The following is a 19,950-nucleotide window of genomic DNA, read 5'->3' as shown; positions in this document are numbered from 1 at the left end:
TCCATGTCCATAAACAGTTCATGTTAGGTGAGTACTTCTTTGATAACATCTCTAAAAAGATATTTAATGGCCCACCAAGCGTACATCCCATACTGCATGGAGCTTATACGTTGTAACAGCGTGCACATGAGCTGTTAAAACTGTTCTAAACTACTTAGATAGGACGGTGGTTCTCTTCCCTTAGTTTTCTCTACTCTCCGCCAGGGCTGCGCTCCCGCTCAATAGGGACCGGTAGCGGGTAACCATGATTGGGTCAATCTACATATCCGGTTCGCCTGGGCAATCACTGTTTTTAGACGTGGGAAATACACCCTTACGCACGAAGCGACGATCTTAACCTAAAGAATAAATAAATCATTTGAACAATACAAAAACAAAAGTAAATTAGGTTTTCAGTTTTGAAATGATTTCGTGCGAACAGAGTTTAGGGTGCTCATAGGAACGAACTTTAATGACGTTTTATTTTCTTCTTAAAGGAAGTAGCCTGTCTCCATGATGACAAATCATGCGCAGAATTGATGCGCACTACTCTGGAGTAGGAATTTCTCACTCAAGATGGTTACTCGCTACCGGGTCTCAGTGAAGCGTACGCCAAGGGAGGTAACTGAGAAGGGAACCAGTTCTAACTACTTAGAGAGCATCGCAAGGGGGGTAACTCTAACCGCCATATCCGAAAAGGCCCCAGAGGCCTGCATATATTTACAGTCTTACAAAATTTAATTTTACCCAAATTTATCACTTTTTGTTATGATAATGACAGAAACAGTAGTCATTTATATAGCTGAACAAAACTAATGATATTGGTGAAGCGTTTGTATTAAAAAAGTAGCATGAACTCTCGGGTTTTTCATTTTGTTTTAATCCATCTGGCCATAGAGCTTTGGTTTCAGCGTGTTTTTTGAATTTTTAAAAAACCACAGCCAACAAGGCTGTAAAACGTATCATAGAGGTAATCGTTTTTTTTTTGCCCACCTAAAAAGTTCGGGATTTTAAAAAAATACAAACTAATCATAATACACATGCATTTATCCAATGCTGATGAATAATTTACGGGATTTTAAAGTTCTTTCCTTGTCCTATATTCATACCTAAGACTGACGACGCAAACGATACATCAAAAATACCTTCCGGTTGCAGACGTCATCATTTTTTGCGCACCTCACAAAACAACATTTCTACGGTGATTCGCAAATAAGTTATGTCAAATAAAAATATTATTTTATTCTGTCGGTATTATCCATGAAAAGTAGAAAAATTCTGAGCAAGAAAGAAAGGAAAATGTGTTAATATCTGTTATTTTTATCGATTTCCTGCATTTTTAAAGTCCTATTATGTTCTTTAGGGAGGGGGGGGGGTTTAAAATTATCGTCATAAAGTAAAATAATTTGCTGAATGATAGAGCATACATGTATATCCTTAAGAAAATATCCGCTAATGAAAATGCCAAACGTGTCCATGTTTTTCAAAAACATCAGAAAATCCCTCTCATAAGAGGATGTTCCCCGACTCCTTGCCACGGAGATAAAAAGAGCTACAAAAATGTAAGCATACCGAGCAGGCAGAAAATAAGTGGGATTTCCCAAACAAACTTTGTAGATGACGCATAATGCGCCTTGTTTCACAGTATTACCCTTCCTCACATTTCCCGGGTCATACCAGTACAGTGTGTCTTTTGTCTGTGATACAGTGAGGCTTCCTTACATTTCACGGGTCAAACCAGATAGTGTTTCTTTTGTCTGTGATACTGTGGGGCTATCCTTACATTACCACGTGTTCAAACCTGTATATTGTGGTCTCCTTTGTCTGTGATTCAGTGAGGCTATCGATTACATTTTTCCCGTGTCCATACAAGTACCGACATTGTGTCTTTTGTCCTGTTGATCACAGATGAGGCTTTCGTTACATTTCCCGAGTCATACCTGTACATTGTGTCGATATGTCTATGTGTGAGGCTCTTTTGGGTCATACAGTCCGTGTGTCTTTGTCAGTGATAACAGTGAGGCTTCCTTACATTTTTCACGGGTCGATACCAATAGTGTTGTCTTTTGGTCTGTGATACAGTAGCTTCCGTTACATTTCCCGAGTCATACCAGTAAAGTGTGTCTTTTATTCTGTGGGATAACAGTTGAGGCTCCCTTACATTTTCCCGTGTCATAACCAGATAGCAGTGTTCTTTTGTCTGCGATACAGTGAGGCTTCCTTACATTTCTCCCGGGTTCATACCAGTACAGTGTGTCTTTTGTCTGTGATACAGTGAGGCTTCCTTACATTTCCCGGGTCATACCAGTACAGTGTGTCTTTTGTCTGTGATAACAGTGAGGCTTCCTTACATTCCCGGGTCATACCAGTACCGTGTGTCTATTGTCCTGTTTCACAGTTCTCTGTGCTTTCGTTAGCGTCCCCGAGTCAAATACATTACAGTGTGTCCCTTTTATCTGTTGATAGCAGTGAGGCTTCGTTGACATTCCCGTGTCATACCAGATAGTTGTTTCTTTTGTCTTGCGATACAGTGTGAAGGCTTCCTTACATTTCCCGATTTAATACCAGTACAGTGGTCTACCCAGTACAGTGTGTCTTTTATTTCTGTGTTGACGCACAGTGATGGTCACACGTTCCTTAATCACTTTCCCCGGGTCATACCAGTACAGTGTGTCTTTTCGTCTTCGCTCGATTTCCCGGGTCACACAGTGAGGCTTATCCTTACTTTTCCCGGGTCATATCAGTAGTGTGTGTACTTTTGTGTGTCTTTTGTACTTTTCCCGTGTCATACAGTGACAGTGCTTTATTCGTTACATTTCCCATTTCCCGGGTCATACCAGTACAGTGGTGTCTTTTGTCTGTGATTTCAGTGAGGCTCTTCCTTACATTTCCCGGGTCATACCAGTACAGTGTGTCTTTTGTCTGTGATACAGTGAGGCTTCCTTACATTTCCCGGGTCATACCAGTACAGTGTGTCTTTTGTCTGTGATACAGTGAGGCTTCCTTACATTTCCCGGGTCATACCAGTACAGTGTGTCTTTTGTCTGTGATACAGTGAGGCTTCGTTACATTTCCCGCGGGTCATACCAGTACAGTGTGTCTTTTGTCTGTGATTACAGTGAGGCTTACCTTACATTTCACAGGCGTCATACCAGGACATGTGTGTCCCCACGTTGTATCTGTGCTACAGTGAGGCTTCCTTACATTTCCGGGTAATACCAGTACAGTGTGTCTTTTGTCTGTGAGACAGTTGAGCGCTTCCTTACATTTTCCCGGGTCCATAAACAGTACAGTGTGTCTTTTGTCCTGCGATACAAGATGGAGGCATCCTTACAATTTCACGGGTCCATATCAGTAACGTGTGTCTTTTGGTCTGATTGATACAGTGAGGGCTTCCTTTCACATTTCCCTAGTCATTACCAGTACAGTATGTGTCTTTTCTCGTGATACAGTGTGTCTTTTGTCTTGTGATACAGGCGCTTCCTGAATTTTCTCGGGTCATACCAGATAGTGTTTCTTTTGTCTGTGATACATTGAGGCTTCCATTACAGTTCCCGGGTCATATCAAGTACAGTGTGTCTTTTGTCGTGTGATACAGTGAGAGCTTCCTTACACATTCCATCGGGTTCATACACAGATACAGTGTGTCTTTTGTCTGTCGATTACAGTGAGGCTTCCTTACATTTCCCGGAGTCATACCCAGTACAGTGTGTCAATTGTATACTGTGATACAGTGAGGCTTCCTTACATTTCCCGGGTCATACCAGTACAGTGTGTCTTTTGTCTGTGATACAGTGAGGCTTCCTTACATTTCCCGGGTCATACCAGTACAGTGTGTCTTTTGTCTGTGATACAGTGAGGCTTCGTTACATTTCCCGGGTCATACCAGTACAGTGTGTCTTTTGTCTGTGATACAGTGAGGCTTCGTTACATTTCCCGGGTCATACCAGTACAGTGTGTCTTTTGTCTGTGATACAGTGAGGCTTCGTTACATTTCCCGGGTCATACCAGTACATTGTGTCTTTTGTCTGTGATACAGTGAGGCTTCGTTACCCATTTTCCCTTCCTTACATTTTCCCGGATCATACCAGTACAGTGTGTCCTTTTATAATGTGATACCAGTTGTAGGCTACCTTACATTTCCCCGGGTCAATTACCAAGTAACAAGTGTGTCCTTTTGTCTGAGATACCAGTGAGGCTACCTTACATTACCCGTGGGTCATACCCAGTACACGTGAGTCTTTGGTCTGTGATCCAGTGTGGCTTACGTTACATTTCCCGGGTTCATACCGTGTACAGTGTGTCTTTTGTCTGCGATAACAGTGAGGCTTCGTTTACATTTCCCCGGGTCATACTCAGTACAGTCGTGTCTTTTGTCTGTGATACAGTGAGGCTTTCAAGTTACATTATATCCCACCCGGTCATACCCAGTACAGTGTGTCTTTTGTCTTTGACGATACAGCTGAGGCTTCGTTACACATTCCCGGGTCATACCAGTACATTGTGGTACCAGATTATCTGTGATACAGTGAGGGCTTCCTTTACATCTCCCGGGTGAATACCATTCAGTGTGTCTTTGGCTGCGATACAGTGAGGCCTCTTCGTTACATTTCCCCGGGTACATATCAGTACCGTGTGTCTTATTGTCTGAGATACAGTGAGGCTCCTTCGTTACATTTCCCGGAGTCATATACAGTACAGTGTGTCCTTTCGTCTGCGATACAGTGAGGCTTCGTTACATTTCCCCGGGTCATACCAGTACAGTTGTGTCTTTTGACTGCGATACATGTTGAGGCTTCGTGTACATTCTCCCGGGTAATAACCAGTACAGTGTGTCTTTTGTCTGTGATTTTAAAAAAACAGTGAGGCTTCCTTTAACATTTTCCCGGGTCATACCAGTAACAGTGTGTCTTTTGTCTGTGATAACAGTGATGGGTTTCGTTACATATTCCCGGGTCATCACCAGAACAGTGTGTCTTTTGGTCTGTTCGATACAGAGAGGCTACGTTACATTTCCCGGATGCATACCAGTACAGTGTGTCTTTTATCTGCGGTATACAGAGGAGGCCTTTCGATTACATTTCCCGAGTCCATACGTGACAGTGTGACTTTGTCTGTGATTCAGTGAGGCTTCGTTACATTTCCCCGTTCATACTGTACAGTGTGTCTTGCTTCGTTACATTTTTGGTCATACCAGTACAGTGTATTTTCTGTTGATACAGTGTGGCTTCGTTACATTACCGAATCATTCGTACAAGTGTGTCTTTTGTCTGGTGATACAGTGAGGCTTTCGTTACATTTCCCGGGTCATAACCAGTACAGTGTGCCTTTTTGTCTGTGATACAGTGTGGCCTTCGTTACATTTCCCGTGATCATACCAGTACAGTTGTGACTTTTGGTGTCTGGTTGATACTGTGAGGCCTTCCATTACGTCTTTCCCGGGTCATAACCAGTACAGTGTGTCTTTTTGTCTGCGATACAGTGTGGCTTCCTTACATTTCCCGGGTATACCAGTACAGTGGTCTCTTTGTCTGTGATCCAGTGAGGCTTCCTTCATTTCCGTGTCATTACCAATTCCGTGTGTCTTTTGTATGTACCTGATTATGTTATGTACAGCGAGGCATTTCCTTACCATTCACTGGTCACATAATGAATACAAACGCTCATCATCCTTGTTTTTAGATAGTGAAGTTGACTTACACTTCAACTATGAACGTAGACACTGTTGGTAAGTACTGACCTTCAATAGGGTTCGATTACAATCACCTTTTTAAGGTAGGTATTACTTTTTGACCTAAGTGCTAGATGCAGATATATGGCCTCATGAGTGAGGTATTTGCGTCCAAAATGAGATGTAGGTCGTATCTGCGGGTAACTGTAGGAGTGTTCTACGCGTAGCGAAATAAATGACAGTATAGCACAAGATACAAGACACATAAGCACTCAATTCAAAAGGGTAAAAGCAGAATCACAAATACAGTGGCGCACTACAATTTAGGAATAAAGACATTTAAATGTCCCAATGCTATTTTAATCCAGCATTGTTAGATGTTTGACATGACAAAAACCGTTCATATTTTAAAATATATTGCACGTTAAAACGGTCCTTTAATAGAATAAAGGGAGTGGAATTGCATGACCAAAATGCGACCGTCTTATAACTGGTTTAAAGTCAGTTTACATAATGTGTACAATAGGATTCCCAGATTAAACACAATGGCTGAACAACATGATTGGCATTGTTTCGAAAATAGAAATATTTTTCCTTGAAGGAACTCTGAATAAAATACAGTAACTGATTTTGAAAACAATTTAGCGGGAAAATATAAAAAAAACAAAATATGAAAAAACTTTGGTATTCGATTATGACTGCTAGAATACACGCATTCATGAAATAAGCAAGAGGAATGTTTATCGCCGATACCGCAGTACTTTGAAAAAATAACCTTTATGTTCAAATATCGGTCTTCTTTGACTAGGAATCTCTTTTGTTAACTAAACTGAGGGTACGTAGTTTATATATGCACTTTTGAGGTTAGAGTCAAAAAAAAAAATGATAAGTCTGTTTTAGGGTTTCATTAGCAAAAAAAAATAAAAAAAAAATAGGGTGGGGTCGTCCTGGTGATTGTTTTTTTATCACTGTCATTTTTTTTAAGTGTTATTCACTCGCAAATGATGGCCGGAACCGGGAGGTCTGAGATCGAAATCCCGATTTTTTATTTTTTCCTTTTTCGTAGTTTAGTGGAAAAAAATACGGGTCGGGGGTAATAAATTTAGGGTCGGGTACGGTTAACCCTAAAAAGATTTTTTATGGCCTTAGTAAATTGATTTCTGGTCAATGCTATGGTTTCACAATGTTGCATGCTGTTTTTTTGATAAATGAACTACTGCTACGATTGATACGATGGAATGCATGTATTCTGTTAGATTCGAGGTATAATTTGAATAAGACTATCCAATAGAGGCATTTTTTTTAAGACAAACATGTAATGTCTAAAAGAGCACATTGTTATTCAAGATAACAGTACATTTTTTTGAAGGGGCTTTATGGATTTTGTTAATGGTTTTTCGGCTCTATATAACGTTTATCATTTACAGATCCGAGTATACCAGTCTACTGATTTCATGCTGCGGTTAATGGCCAAAGACAGGGGCGTATTTGTCCCGTAACAGCAAATTACTTCCGGTGAGGTTAAGCCGTGCTTATTGTGGCCGATGGCTCATTGGTCCACCTTGTAAGGTGTCAATCTCTGGGTACTGACTTGGACTCGGAATCGAGATTGAGAGGTTATCCATTTTATTCGATTGATGACTAAAACTACAAGTCGGCGTATCTTTTGGTTAAAAGTAATAACATCAAATTGTTTCATCCAACAGAAATACATCATCGATTTTCCAGAGTTTAGTATCACTGTCGTTATATGGAGCTATTGGATACATGTATAACGAGATTGATGGGTAAACCCGGAATATCAGGCGGATGGCAATCTACAATGACAACATTAGTTATACTGATACATGACATTTGACAGCATTTATATGTGAATTAATCTACATTTATGCTTTTACAAGTGTTTTTTTCTCCATTTTTTTTTAAACTTTCTTATAACTTATTGAATTACCACAGGCGTCAATGTAGAGAACGCGTCGTACGGTCTGAGTGTCTGCGCGGAGAGAGTGGCCATTTGGAATGCGGTAGCCCAGGGACACACAGAATTTAAAGGCGTGGCCATATCGTGGTAAGGACCTAACCCTTGTGGTATTAACTTGGTTTTATTGCTGTGTTGGTAATGTTGAAATATTCCGAAAATTGAAAACAAAAGTAATGTCTTACATAATTTGCAATAAAGGTATGAGTTAATGTATGTCCATTTTTTTTCATTCCAGCGATGTGAAGGGGTCGTTTAAAGGCTCTTGTGGGGCGTGCAGACAGGTGTTCGCTGAGGTATAGTACATGTATATTGTCTTTGTTGTGTTGTATAATGAACCTCTTTGAGGTGCATCTATTGATGTTGACGTCAATAAAGTTTCTTAAGACCTATCACATTTGGTCATTTTTAACAGATGTTTTTACTCCTCTCTTCCTGTGCGTTTGCTCTTCTTGTTTTTCTTCTCATTCCTGATATTGTTTTTGCCGTTATTATTGATGTTCTTTTCTGTTTGTTCTTTTTTCTTATCCCATTTCCTCCATCTTGTTGTTCTTTATTTGGTTGTCGTTTTTGTTTTTAATCTTGTTATTTTTGTGTTGGATCCTATTCTGATTGCAACTATGTGTAATCTGCATAGATTATCAAAAATATGGTTGATAGCCATTCATTTATACATAGATTCACTAACCATTGACAGAACGTTTTTTAATTACGAACGTTTGATTTTTTTAAAATAGAAAATATATAAATTGACCTAGTATCATTTAGAGGGTTTGGATATCTGAAAACATTTAGTAGCCTTTATTGATACGTTGATGTACATGTATACTTAAATATTGTATCTATATATTGTTGTAGTTTAACCTTGAGATGCCGCTGTATCTCGTCAAGCCCGACATGACTGTCAAAGTTGTTACGGTAGCAGAATTACTCCCGATGTCTTTCACACCACAAAGTCTAAAGGAGGAACGCACAACGTGAATGAAAGACTTTCACAATTAAAAGAAATTAGAAAAAATGCGATTGTTTTTTTTCTTTTTTTTTCATATCTATATAAGAAGATAAAGACCATTATAATGCTTATCATGTTAATCGTGCCTGTCCCATCCAATTCTCCGTAGGAAGCGGGGGGGGGGGGGGGCAAACATGTCTTTTTGCGCCCCCCCTCCCATTTTCGCAGAGTGAAATGTTCTAAAAATGCATATTTGAAAGAAAAAAAGAGTCCTCCTGCACATTTTTGTATTTATTTTAGGAAATTTTCCGCTGCGCGGTGCGTTTCGTAAAACGTTCAACACGTAATGTTCCAACCTTTAATACAGAAAAATTCAATACACACGAACTAGACTAAAATGTCCATCAAGGGATTATACTTTTTCAAAAAATGCTTCTTAAAAGATTGATTTGTTTATATGTCTTAGCAAGACAATCAATTCGTTATTTTTTGAGTAATTGCGAGCTGGGTTGCATAATGGCAAGACGACAATCACAATAACCATTTCTAAATGCAGGTAACTTTAAATCGAAAAATTACCGTGTTAAGAACGCTTAAAAATCATCAAAATACAAAATCGTAGGGGAGACCCTCGGCCCCCACAAAAACCAACATCTCGCGCCAACGGCGCTCGCAAATTCAACAAAATGCATTGTAAAACTCATCTCAGCCATTCTAAATCGTAAATTGTTTTCCTGGGGGAGAACCCAGGACCTCCCAAACAACAAAATCTGATGCCTTCTGTGCTCGCAAATTCATCAGAATACTTTACAAAATTCATCTTGGCCTTTCTAAATCGTTATTTTTTCCCCGGGAGATGATCCTCAGACCCCCCAAACACCAAAATCTCGCGCCTTCGTCGCTCGCAAATTCAACAAAATGCATCGTAAAACTCATCTTAGCTATTCTAAATCGTATTTTTTTTCCAGGGGGAGACAACCGGACCCCCAAAACACCAAATATTTCGTGCCGAATACATTGTAAAATCCATCTCAGCCTTTCTAAATAGTAATATTTTTCTAGTGGATATCCCCCAAAACTCGCACGCTAATTATTAATTTCCTGTTAGCGAAGCCACTGTCTATAAATTTGTACAAGGATTATATGTAATGATACATGAAAAAAAAGTATATCAATTATCTCCTGTGGGTGCGGAGCGCGCGAGGGGGGTGTTACGAAATATTGAGGACCTAATTGCCTCCCCATTACGTTGTATCTTCCTACGCCACTGGTGTATACCTCACGTTACACCCCGCTTTACACGAAGACAGAATTAAATTCCAGTTGCAGTAACGTACATTTAGTCAGAAACCATTGCTCAACATTACCAATGTCCGTACCTTTCCTAAAAAAAGAAAGAAAAAAAAACCCCACAAAACAGCAACATTTTTTTTTCATATCCGATGTTTTCACTGGGGGCAAAATATACATGTACCGACAGAGTTGCTGTCCTTGGCTTTTGATATGCAATACAGTGAATATACACACTGTGCTTTATAAGGTTGAATATTGTTTAGAAAAGAAGAAAAAACATCATGACATTTTCAAAATTCTTGATTCATTGAGTTTTTTTCGACCTTCTCCGCTTCGTAGTTTTGATATTTCAATAATCAAGATTTATTTTCAGTTTTAATTTCGATTATCGGCGGGAAATGTACAAACAAAATGTTCATTGTACCTTTTGTTAACAAAATCACTAGAAACAACACACCACTACAGGTACATTTAATACATGGATTGGGCTATTCTCATCTACATGTACATAAGACATTTAATACATGGTTTGGGCTATTCTCATCTACATGTACATAAGACATTTAATACATGGTTTGGGCTATTCTCATCTACATGTACATTGTACGTACTTGCAATTATTAATCTACCATAACGAGCGTTATCGGATTAATTTCATACAATTTGCAGAGCTACTGTACTGCTATACATGTGTATGTAGTTTCCTATATTTATTAGTTTTTTTTTCCTAATATAAATTAGGCAAAAAACATAAAGAAGCCTAGGCAGGTTTAGCGGACTACTAGTTTGCATGCCAAGTAAAATGGAAATATATATATATACAGTATGTTTATATAAAATCTTGTTTGCATATTTAAACAGATTTCCTTGCATTATCTGTCCAAATTCCGATGGTAGCCGGAAAGTCCCGAGTATTTTTTCTTGTTTTCAAAGTTTTCATTAAGAGTTACGTCCCTTTTATCAAGATGGCGGCCTCCACGAAACGACACCGGTATCAATACAACAAACCAGAAGTTTGCTGCTTATTGTTGATTGCTTTGATCAACATCATTGTGGTGTCGTCTGTGAGTTGCCACGACATGTTTAACCCTTCTGATATTTTATCGTCTGTTGACAACGCGTGTTTAGTCTTATTGACGGAGTTTGCTAGCATGGACACGTCAGCTGTCTTCAATGATCTGGCAACCAAAACATTCATTGATGAACCACGCACGCGATTCGGATTAATTGAAGTGACACCATTTATATGGCCGAGTGGTCAGGAAATATCAGTACAATTTACTTCACATTCAGGTCAAGCAGAAATAATTATTTTTGAAAGAAGAATACCGGATAGGACTTGTTTGCTTATGAGAAAAAGTCCATCATCTCTGAGTCCCAGCCTTTATTCTGGATTTGTAAGCCATGCCAGTCTGACTGATTTTATAAACAACAAGTGCAATACGTATATTTCTGCGAGTGGGGGACTGAGTATAGAAGGTCTTCACAGAAAAGAAATTCTAAATACGCTTTTTTCTGTATCACAGATTTCAGATAACACAATGAGGAAACTGTTGGGCTTGGATGATCCTTATGTTGGTATACTGAATATGGAAGATGGAGAACAAGAAATAACCTCTACAGAAATGTTACATGATTTAAAAACAAATGATGAAAATAAAGAAAGTAATGAAGAAAATGGAGTATGTCAAACAGGTCATAGTCCAGATGAAAGTTTGTCATGTAAAAAACATGGTTTTGGAAATGATGAATCTATACCACAATGTGAGAGAATAAGTAAACCATCTGTTGAGCATTTTTTTCATAACTACATAAAACTATCAAAACCAGTTATTATAGAAAATATAACAAAATCTTGGCCCGCTTTTCAGAAATGGACAAATGAGTATTTCAAGAAAGAATTTGGCAATCATGATATTTATGTTAAGTTAACACCAGGAGGAGAATTTGAAGGAGTAGAAAAAGCAGAACTCTGGGAAAATTTTAACACTTTCTCTATCCCCCCTGAGGTAAAATTGCAGCTTCCACATCCCGAACTAGTGGTTGTAAGACCAGCATCACTAGGATTGAAGTTTTCAGATTTTGTGGACATGATTGAAAATGTTACCAGGGGAGAGTTGAAAAATGTATCAGCATATTTAGAATATTCATCAATTCCTGAACACCTGCCAGAATTAGAAGAGGATATAATAGAAATGCCATTTATAGCTCCTGGGAGACATCGATTGGACCATCTTAACATATGGCTCAGTGATGGGAATACTTTGGGGAAACTTCACTTTGATCCGTATGATAATTTTCTTTGTCAGGTAAAATGGTTAAATCTATTTCATTTACATATCTGTCGTCATGGTTTTTAAGTACATGATGTTAATGTAACTTAAAGTGAATAGTCGGGCAAAGAAAACCAGTCTAAATGCGTTCATTGGCCTGCCAAAAGTTCTCGCATATTAATACGACGGTAAAGTTCTGCTTAGTTTCCCAGTTCTGACCATTAAAGTAAAGAAAAGTTGAAATAACCACGGACATAGTGAGCCGGGAGGACGTTTTAGAATTTCCATACTTTAAATTAATTTATTCGTACGCAGACAGATTTTGACGAGATATTTTATTTTTTTCATTTCATAAGAAAGTATAATGGATACATTCACACCATTTTTACTGACTTTAGCCATCCTTGCCCGACTGTTCACTTTAAGGTGTCTACACAATAATTATATTTTAATTATTTTAATCAATATCATGCAATAAATTGCTAATAATAATATATTGTATGTGATATTGACTCATTGGAGTTAATGCTCATGTATTTCAAAGTCTGATTAAGGAATTGAACCATTTTGTGTGTAATTTGATATTACATCAATTGATGTTATCACCATAAACTTATTAAACTTAACATTTATTTTGACAGATTCATGGGCAAAAGCAAGTGATCCTCTTTGAGCCACACCAAAATGAAAATCTATATGAGGCCCATATTGCAGAAGCTATTTTTTCATACAACAAAACAACAAAAGAATTCCGACGCAGCTCATTAGTTGACAGTACATCCATGGTTATGTCACCTGTCGATATCCTGAAACCAGACTTTCAGGTAAATTATAAGATATAATCATAAAGTTTTGAATTTCTGCAATCCTCATGCAATGCTTTGTTTAGTATTTGTTATATTGAATGGGATTTCCAGACAAGAAATCAATGATTCATTCCATGCTTGCATGCATAGTAATTTTCTGTTAATACAAAAGCAGACAAATGTCCATATGTACAAGTATTTGTTTTACAAATTGTGTATATATATCTTTGATGATTTAGACATAATAGATTTTCTGAAATATGACTAGTTGTACGTATGTACCTCTTTTTAGAAATTTCCACAGTTTGCCTCAGCTATGCCACTAAACTGCACATTGAGGGAAGGTGACGTCCTGTTCATGCCAAGTTTCTGGTGGCATGAGGTCCAATCTTCACCAAATGTAACAGTCGGACATAACCTTGCTGTCAATTTCTGGTCAGTTTGATCATGTATAGATACAGCCTTGCTGTAAGCTTATAACCTCAGATAGATATCACATTGCTGTAAACATACATTTAGGCAGATCATACAGCATAAAGTTATAACACAACTGATGTTGATTTACAGCCAGTCATGCATACATTTATACGAAAAATACATCATTGTTTTTCCTAAAATATTTCTTTCCTTGAATCTACTATGATAACGATTGTTTGTCAAATGTTATCCTTCTAATCTATAAAAGTTCTCTTTCTTTTATTTGATCAACAAGGTAGCTATTCATACTAGGAAGGCTCATGGAAAATCTCCATGATCTAAACAGTAATCCAGCTACACAACATTTTACAAATCATACATTACCAGTGCTCACTAGTCACCATATATTAGTAAGAAATATATATATCGATGTTCCTTCTAGGTTCTACTTAAATATTTATTGTTTTCAGGTATGATCCCTTCCTGACAAAAGAGTTCCCTGTCAGGAGTGTCGATTAGATATCAACCCTAGGTACCGTCACCCTGCTGTGACCTTTGGACCCTACCAGTGACTCCGTCCAGTGACCCCTGCCAGTGAAGATATGTATGTGCGAAGCCTGGTATGACCTCTCTTATATGTAGCCCACTAAACTATCAATATCGAGAAAATTTTACACCTAGGGCTGTTTTAATTATATGATTTCAGTTTAGTTATTTGTGTTTATACAGGGGGTAATGCAAATATATGTATTGGGCGTATGAAAAAAAGTTTTTAAGTGGGCAAGGCAATTAAGTGAGTTCAATCAACTTAAACTTACAAGGGCCCAATATATTTCTTTATCTTTTCTCTACTGATGAAAACAGTACAGAAATAATCTATTAGTGCAGAGTGGAAAATCAAGAAACTCATATAATGCATAGATATGCAGAGTAACACTTAATTATGATCACTTTATTGGAGAGATTATTTGAATGATTCAGTGTTAGATTATGATATTAATGAATGGAAATAAGACAAATACAGTATCTTTTTAACATTTTATTAAATGTTTTGCTTCAGGTACAACATGTATGTATTATTATGTTAATGTATAGATACCTAGAAAATATTTCATAACCTAGATTTTCTTACCTAAATTCACCTGAAATTGACGAGAAATTCTTGTCAATTTAAAGTCAATTTCAGATTAAAATTTCTCGACATGAAATTCAGGTCAAATTTCATGCGAGGTTCTGGTCTCTTTTGTCTCTTTATGTTTTGCTTTATTATCCTACAACAACAATTTTTTGTATTTACGACATGGGTATATATTACTTATACCATACAAGTACGGGTGTTATGAATGTTACCTCCCTTTGTTTCAGTCCGGCAGTACTGACGGAGAGATCATAATGTTATTTTACTGCTGAGATATATTGATCATACAAGTACTAGTGTTACTTATATTACCGTGTAGGTACGTTTTGGTATGGATCAGACGACCTTTCCCTCTGTGGATCCTCCAGATTGCCCTGTCGTCCTTGTGTTTCCTCAGGACTACCATCGCCTTGTACGTCACTCCTCAGGTAAAATCTCGATCGGATTGTACTTTCTTGGCATGTAGCACCAACGTAAATATTCATAATTGAGAGAGTAGGTACAAATATAGAATATCAGTAAAAACAAACCGGAATGTCGGAACGATCAAGTAGTTTTAGGCGTCTAATCGGTTTTTACTACTTTTCGACAGGGGAACCCGCCCGTGTCCGCGATAGGTTTTGTCGTATGAAGAGCCTACTCTTAGATTGGATATGTACAGTACCTTATATTCTCACGGTATGTGTCGTTTTTATACATTAACAGTGTCTAAAAATACGTTTTGATATTAAACTATGATTTTGATCATTTCCTTTCAAAACAATCAATCACGATTTCAAAATTTTAAGGTAACATTGCACCATAGTGATGCTTTTTGCCTGAAAGACAGTTAAAATGGAATTATTCACGGCATGGAAATAAAAAAAATGTGGTTTACAACTCACAATTATGATTTGGTTCCATTCGTTTTGACCAGATTGTGCCAGCCCTAAGAGAGCTTTTTCTACCTGGTTTTCTTGCCTGTTGGTTGTTCCGCCGTGATATCAACAACCTACTGGTAAGTCATTAGCTATTCCAGTATCATTTAAAAATGCATTACCGCTGACAAATGGGTTTTTTTCTCCATCAAAAACAGAAGCAGACGATTTGGTATTTTTCTTGTTACAAAAGTAACTTACTTTACACAGTTACCAAGAAAGTAATACGGACGATGTGCAAAGTCCATTTCTTTCCTTGATATCCTGTAACAGCTATGGTTCGGAATAGAGAAGTTTGTGTTCATGAATCCCCGTAAATTTGAAAAAAGAATGATTGAACTGTGGATAATTTGGTTCAGTCAATGTTTTTTTCTCTATGATATCAATTACGTCCGAGAGGCTATAGCATTAATATCCAGTGAAATAACAACCATCAAAAATATTTTTGGAAATAGTCCATCTTTCTCATTTTTTTACAGAACAAAGTTTAAAATAATTTACATCTGTAGTAACAAGCGTGTTTCTTTTTAATCTATAGAATGACGTTTTCCTTACCAGACAACGTTACCAGACTGTAACCCATCAGCTGATTCTCTTATTGGTCACACTGGCATCACTTATATTTACCACGTGAGTAAAAGTTTATATATATGTACAAACTCATTTTTTATATTGAGATATGCTTTATACATGTAAAGTAACTTTAGTTTCATTGCAAAAATGTATAAGAATGTGTTTATTACCGAATAAAAAGAGTTACTGGCTACTGGCTACTGCATCTACACTGAAAAAGAATAGAAAATGTATTACAAAAATAGACATTATCGTAATACAAAACCAGACATATCCGGAAAGTAATACTGGCTACTGGCTACTGCATCTTCACGCTAAAAAGATTTGATGAGAAGAATTGAAGCCACTATTTTAATTGGCACCGTATATGACTGCTCCGGAGTCTCACAAAAGATTGCTGATGGGTTTTTTCGTGATCTTTGCTTAATTAATTTTTCAGATTTTTTGAAAGAATGAAATATTGTTTTCATGTACGATTTCAGTAATTTTAAATGGATTGATTTCCCGCCGTCATTTGTTTTATTGCATCGTCTTGATAATGGCGAGGTTTCGAATATTCGTTTTATTCGAAAACAATAATAAAACTTTGTAAAGGCATAAGAACAAAAGTATATACGGGCACTTCTGGTTTTCCGTCTACGTAATGACGGTAAAGTTGGACATATTTCCTTATATATCTATTGATTCATGATATGCAACACGTTCTTTATGTTTATGTGTTCATATACTATGATAATTAATTTTTCTTTGTTTTCATACCAAATCTGGCTTTCTGATTGGCCTATATTTTTTTTGCATGCCACTATGAAAAAAAATCCGAGAATGGTGCGAAAACCCGACGTTATCGTGACGTCACAATAGAGACATTGACGTTGCGTATTGATTTGGAAAAAAAATCCCTTGAAAAACCACTATAATGTTACATTTAAACACACTTCATTTTATCAAATAGAGTATAAAATTAATTATAAGTATTGATGTCACTATTTTTTAATTTTATCGGGTTATGAAAAAAAGAAATGTTTGCAAACTTTTGTGAGAATCCGCTACGCGGAAACCGAACGTTTTCATGACGTCACAATAGTGACGTCGACGTTGCGTATTGATTTAGAAAAAAAATAGCCCATTGGAAAATCAATGGAATCATACGTTTAAACGTATTTTGTGTTTGTATCAAGTAGAAATAATTATAAGAATCGATGTAACTGTTTTTAAACTTTTTTGGGTTATAATATAAATTTTATTTGCAAATTTTCGTGAGAATCTGCCAAGCGGATTCACACAGTTTGCAAACGAAATTTGGTTCAAAGCCCCATGAAGTTAGAAAATATTGACATCAATGCTTAAATGAACAAAAATCCGAGACGACGTGAACTGACTTTATCGTTACGTCACAATAGCGACATTGACATTCTAAATTGATAAAGGAAAATATAAAAAAGACCTTTTGTATAGCCGGTGATTTTTACGATTTGATCTATATCGACGGAATTAAATTTCAGCGATTTGAATTTTTGTGTGATAAGGCATTAAGGGTATTTATGACTAAACCATTTCTCAATGTTTTGCGGATCAAATTTTTGCGATTATAACAATGGCCCGGGGAATCGCAAGGATATCCTCCCTACGAAAATAACCGACTATATGCAGTGTACGATGATTCAATTGAATCCTATGGAAAAAAACGAATGAAAAATTAATTACAAGTATTGGTGTCATTGTTTAATTCTAATACGCCGATTCCGGGATACAAGGAACTCTTCTGGGTAGGAGGTAGAAAACGTTGATTTAGTCATGTGACCGCGAAAAATCTAGGTCACATTTTTCCGTCATGGCGGTGACACTTATAGGTAGAGAATACCAATGTCCGAGAAAAGGTCACTGTCGGTAAAACTTGCTAAATAATGGAACTAAGATAGATTGTTATGTTTTGTTTTTCATATTTGTTATTGATTTTTGGAAAAAAAAATACCCAGGTAAGCTATGAAATATTTGTGAGTGAGACGTCAGACACCGTTGATTTCCAACTGCTATGCGACAGCTCCATTTGATGCTGTAACTTACATGTCGTTTCCTTGTGAAGTGTCTAAATTGAATTTTCGCACATATTTAGATTATATTTGATACAATATGTTTTGACAATTAATTCTAAGTATTCTGTCATGATATGTAATTTTCCACCCGTGATCAATCATTACATATGCCGCCATTTTGTTTCAAATGTGCCCTAAATAAAGTCACGTGGTGATGAAAGTCACATGACTAAACTGACTGAATGTTGTATTCCGGAAACGACGTATTCATCGGGTGATGGAAAAACACTTTACAAACGTTTGTGAGAATCTTATTCACTCAGTTTTTAATCAATTTGTTCATACCCTATGGAGTCAAAATAGTGACATGAAATGTTTGGCATAGTATAAATATAACTTCTTCGTGTTTACAATCTCATTTTTTATATATCCTTCATATTTTCTAGGCTGTTCAGTTGTAATAGAAAATTCATGTCTCTCCAGAATGTATAGGCTAGACGTGTACAGTAGATGTTTGGTATTTGATAAATCGTTCATGTTTCTCTAAAATGAGTGGTATTAATACGTCATTCATGACACTCAAAATGCTTGGTTTCAACAGTCTTTTATAGAATATCTGTTAATTTTTTCTCCAAGTTTTGCCATTTATAAATCCCTTTTTTGTTGTTGCCCCAGAATGTGCGGTATACAACACATACAAAGAGGCAGCAGTGGGGCCGAGCTGTCCATGTTTGAATCTTTCTACTTTGTGGTGGTCACCTTCAGCACAGTCGGATACGGGGACATCTCTCCAGATACCTGGCTTGGACAGTTATTCATGACGTTTATGATTGGCCTGGCATTCGCTTTTATTCCCAGACAGGTATTGTTTACTTCTAAAACGGAATGAAAACTCTGGTAACGGAGAAATATCTCTTCCAAATAATGTCTTCAGAATACACCGTATTGCCTATAAAATATCATTTAATGACGTTTAACAATTAATTGTCTTGGATTTTGAAATTATGTTTCTTACATCACTTAAAGGTTTTGATTTTCAAGCCAAACCAAGTATATATGAAGTTGAAATTTTCAAATACTTTTTCCTTGTATTCAACATCATTCCAGGTAGAAGGCGTTACGTCAGCTCTCAACATCATGAGGGCGACCGGCGGTGAATACAGTAAAAGAGAAGCCCATGGAAAACATCACGTGGTCTTATGTACCACGTGTTTAACTGTAGAAAGTGTGTTGAACTTCCTCATTGAGTTCTATGCCGATCTATTACACGAGGTACGTGACATCACGGCACCTACTCACCTTCATCACATAATAATGACTGATGTACATGTATGAGTTAATTTAAGCATTGAACGTTTTTCATGTGGCATTCATAGCCACTATGAAAATTGGCATTCATAGCCACGATAAATGTCAGATTTAAATTCCATGAAGTGCGTTCATGTTGAATTTTTATTTACATTTGGTTACAATTTTATATTGAACTACCAAGGGATTTTGCATCTACATGTATCATGAATTAATTATGCGTTATCGTCAAGGATGGAACAGGCATTTGAATAGCCGTTTTCCGTGATCGCTGGCACGACAATTGTGACGTCACAATGATAATGACGTCATAATGAGCGATTGAATTCCATAGTCTATATGACTGCCAACTGCGGTTAGTAAGGTTATATTGTTGGACTGCAGTGAAAATGTAAATATATAATACTAACTGTAATGTCTCACACCTTGTGTCTGCTAATTGTATGTTTATGTATTGATTATCACACATAATATCTATTTATGTCATTCTTTTGTTTTATTATCACACATTTTTTTGTTATTTTGTTGTAGTTTTTTTTTTCACTTACATTCTTGTGTCATTTGTTTTTAAGCATCACATAGTTTTTCCAGTGATTTTTCTGTTCAGATTTT

At 37.0% G+C, this 19,950-nt stretch overlaps 2 protein-coding genes across 2 annotated transcripts; both read left to right on the top strand.

Moving 5' to 3' along the window:
* The first annotated feature begins 5,688 nt into the window (after nucleotides 1–5,688).
* LOC138328943 (cytidine deaminase-like) lies at nucleotides 5,689–8,652 on the top strand. Its single transcript, XM_069275651.1, has 4 exons — nucleotides 5,689–5,707; nucleotides 7,607–7,718; nucleotides 7,867–7,924; nucleotides 8,487–8,652. Exons 1-4 carry the CDS (start codon nucleotides 5,689–5,691, stop codon nucleotides 8,607–8,609), a joined length of 312 nt encoding a protein of 103 aa, XP_069131752.1. The 3' UTR covers nucleotides 8,610–8,652.
* A 2,170-nt stretch (nucleotides 8,653–10,822) lies between these two features.
* LOC138328941 (uncharacterized) lies at nucleotides 10,823–19,900 on the top strand. The gene is made up of 8 exons (XM_069275650.1): nucleotides 10,823–12,182; nucleotides 12,788–12,970; nucleotides 13,245–13,387; nucleotides 14,827–14,935; nucleotides 15,424–15,504; nucleotides 15,963–16,054; nucleotides 18,706–18,892; nucleotides 19,138–19,900. Exons 1-8 carry the CDS (start codon nucleotides 10,839–10,841, stop codon nucleotides 19,363–19,365), a joined length of 2,367 nt encoding a protein of 788 aa, XP_069131751.1. The 5' UTR covers nucleotides 10,823–10,838; the 3' UTR covers nucleotides 19,366–19,900.
* Nucleotides 19,901–19,950: the final 50 nt, after the last annotated feature.

This window comes from Argopecten irradians, chromosome 8 (genome assembly GCF_041381155.1).
Source record: "Argopecten irradians isolate NY chromosome 8, Ai_NY, whole genome shotgun sequence".
Classification (NCBI taxonomy): domain Eukaryota; kingdom Metazoa; phylum Mollusca; class Bivalvia; order Pectinida; family Pectinidae; genus Argopecten; species Argopecten irradians.
This window is presented reverse-complemented; position numbering and strand designations above follow the sequence as displayed.

What these genes read in the sequence shown, in the direction of transcription:
- LOC138328941 (XM_069275650.1), top strand. Translation starts at nt 10,839, where the DNA reads ATGGCGGCCTCCACGAAACGACACCGGTATCAATACAACAAACCAGAA. An exon ending in GTGATATCAACAACCTACTG is followed by an intron (nt 15,505 to 15,962) that starts GTAAGTCATTAG and finishes TTTAATCTATAG; the next exon opens with AATGACGTTTTCCTTACCAG. An exon ending in GCATCACTTATATTTACCAC is followed by an intron (nt 16,055 to 18,705) that starts GTGAGTAAAAGT and finishes TTGTTGCCCCAG; the next exon opens with AATGTGCGGTATACAACACA.
- LOC138328943 (XM_069275651.1), top strand. An exon ending in AAAGGCGTGGCCATATCGTG is followed by an intron (nt 7,719 to 7,866) that starts GTAAGGACCTAA and finishes TTTTCATTCCAG; the next exon opens with CGATGTGAAGGGGTCGTTTA. An exon ending in GCAGACAGGTGTTCGCTGAG is followed by an intron (nt 7,925 to 8,486) that starts GTATAGTACATG and finishes ATATTGTTGTAG; the next exon opens with TTTAACCTTGAGATGCCGCT.